The sequence below is a fragment of the Malania oleifera genome, chromosome 5 (genome assembly GCF_029873635.1).
Source record: "Malania oleifera isolate guangnan ecotype guangnan chromosome 5, ASM2987363v1, whole genome shotgun sequence".
In the NCBI taxonomy this organism is placed as follows: Eukaryota; Viridiplantae; Streptophyta; class Magnoliopsida; order Santalales; family Ximeniaceae; genus Malania; species Malania oleifera.
The window spans coordinates 88,734,274-88,736,517 of NC_080421.1; the positions used below are offsets into that span (position 1 = coordinate 88,734,274).

General features: G+C 35.6%; 1 protein-coding gene across 1 annotated transcript; it reads right to left on the reverse strand.

Annotated features, from left to right (window-relative positions):
- Positions 1-261: 261 nt before the first annotated feature.
- LOC131156036 (uncharacterized) lies at positions 262-1,941 on the reverse strand. Its single transcript, XM_058109487.1, has 4 exons — positions 1,600-1,941; positions 1,115-1,276; positions 497-580; positions 262-414 (listed from the first exon to the last, which is right to left on the reverse strand). Exons 1-4 carry the CDS (start codon positions 1,939-1,941, stop codon positions 307-309), a joined length of 696 nt encoding a protein of 231 aa, XP_057965470.1. The 3' UTR covers positions 262-306.
- Between the last annotated feature and the right edge of the window lie 303 nt (positions 1,942-2,244).

The following is a 2,244-nucleotide window of genomic DNA, read 5'->3' on the forward strand; positions in this document are numbered from 1 at the left end:
ATAAGTTTCAATGCAATCCCAATGCATAAATCAGCAGTGTATAAATCAACAGCATTTTCCGTAGGCTTATTCTACAAATCAGCAGATAAAGAGGGTTTCGATTCCATTATCAATAGTCATTACAAATTTTTTTTAAAATTTTGTTTTGCAATAAAAAAACATTACATATATGAGAGATAAAAATACAACATAAAGACGGTACAACCTTCAACCTTCAAATTATAAACTTCAGGGTGATCTTCTAATACATGTAATAGTCACTTTCTTGAGCGTGCTTGTACATGCAGAATGCCAACTGCCGCAAATTTAGGCTAAAAGAAAACCTTCCATCACAGGAACAGCTTTCCCTCGAAGAAGCACCCTCTGCTTCTGCTCATCCAAATGCAGGTGCAACGTTCCACCTCGAGGAGATGCCTGCGACAACAGTCAATGTAATTTGCCCCATGGACTCAAGAATGACTATTCACAGAGAGAGAGAGAGAGAGAGAGAGATTGCCTGATATGCAACAAAATCACACTTTCCCAGGCTTTTGGACCAATAGGGTGCCAACGCACAATGTGCACTCCCAGTGACCGGATCCTGTAAATAAAGATGGAATCATGGAAGTGTATATAAATAGTGTGTCTACAATTCCCATAAAAAATTTAGCCACCATTGTCATCTGGTAATTCTTTTCACCTAGGCTGCTTAAGGTTTAAGTAATCTTCATCAGAACTGTTGCAATTTAGCAAAGGTCTTACAAGCAGGCCAAGATATACATCCCATTTTCATGTCGATAATCTAAGGAGGGTAAGAGAAGTTGGTAGGGCTTTTTAGGGTTGGAAACACCTCTTCTGTTCACATGTAGCGTCTTCATTGCAGCCAAAGTTTCAAAACATGCTAGGAGATTGAAGCTGGAAAGTCGCCTACAGGGCTGTTTAGAAACCAGGACTTGAACCATAGGGATTTGAATTTTGCTCAAATCCATCATTTTGGATTTATTTAAAAAAAAAAAAAAAAAAGGAAGACTTTCAGATCTTAAATTTAGCCTAAAATCCAAAGAGAATCATGAGCCTAAAATCAAATAGCAATGGATTTGAAATAACTTTTTAAAACAAAGTGCTTACAAATTACCTCCTTGACCCCATATTTTGGACAGAAGTAACGACTGAAAAAATCAAATCCAGAGTGAGGAAGTGCAAGCCCTGTTATAATTAATCCCTGTCCAGGACATTTTTCTATCTCATCAAACTCAGGCTGAAAATCTGCAACAGTTTTCGCTGATGAGAGCTCAACCTAGAAGAAAGCAGCAAGTTTCAATCTCAATAATGATATATATATATATATATATATATATAATTCAAATAAACATAAGTTCTCTCCTTCTTAGGACCCACAATGGTTTGGCCATGGAGATGAATTTCAACCTATAATATTTTGTGATGTGATAGTCATAAGTCGATGTAACCAAATGAATTCCATCATTTAGTTTTCAATGGTACAGTTTTTTCACCAAATGCCCAAACAATGAAAATAAAAGCCAGAAATCTAAAAATAAAAAAAGTTATGATGCTGCAGCAGCAAATTCAGGTAATGAAAGAGCAAAGTCAGAAAGATACAAGGAGTTTATTTCCTGTCTTCTTAATATCAGTCACTGATGCACCTTTCAAAGCTTTGTGAACTGATGAAACCTCAACTGAATTGCACTCAACCACCGGGACAGAAGGAAAGTCTAATTCAATGAAGAACTGCTGTTGTGCTTCGGCATCCCAACAGTTTGTATCTGATTTTTTAATTTCAGGAACCTTCTGGGCAGTGAGAATTCCAGATAGCGTGGAGAACTCAATTTTGTTGGTATTTACCAAACCAGACATAAAAAGAATGTGTGCAGCTGCTAATGTTGCATGACCACAAAGGTCAACCTGCAACACAAATGAAAGTTTGTTGGTTATATAACTCATTACAATGTGCTTGGAAAGTAGATACTATTTCTCTAGCAATTAGGAATAACTTTTTCTTTACCTGTAGTATAGTTCACATCGTTTCTTAATATATATAATATTTAGGCCTCATGTGGAACTTGAAAATTAGGGAAGAATGTAAAAGAACATATGCAAGAATCCATTTTTTGTCTTTTTGTTCTCGTTTGGTTGTCGAGCAAAATGAGAAAGAAACTAAAAATATCTTAAATTGAACGAGAGTTTTATTTCATATGCTTTTACTCTACATATTTTTTTTCTCTAAAATTGCAACCAAGTTCTTAT

Coding starts and splice junctions, on each gene's coding strand:
- LOC131156036 (XM_058109487.1), bottom strand. CDS start 1,941: ATGAGTTATATAACCAACAAACTTTCATTTGTGTTGCAGGTTGACCTT. Junction 1,277..1,599: donor AGACAGGAAATAAACTCCTT/GTATCTTTCTGA, acceptor GCTTTCTTCTAG/GTTGAGCTCTCATCAGCGAA. Junction 415..496: donor GTGATTTTGTTGCATATCAG/GCAATCTCTCTC, acceptor CTGTTGTCGCAG/GCATCTCCTCGAGGTGGAAC.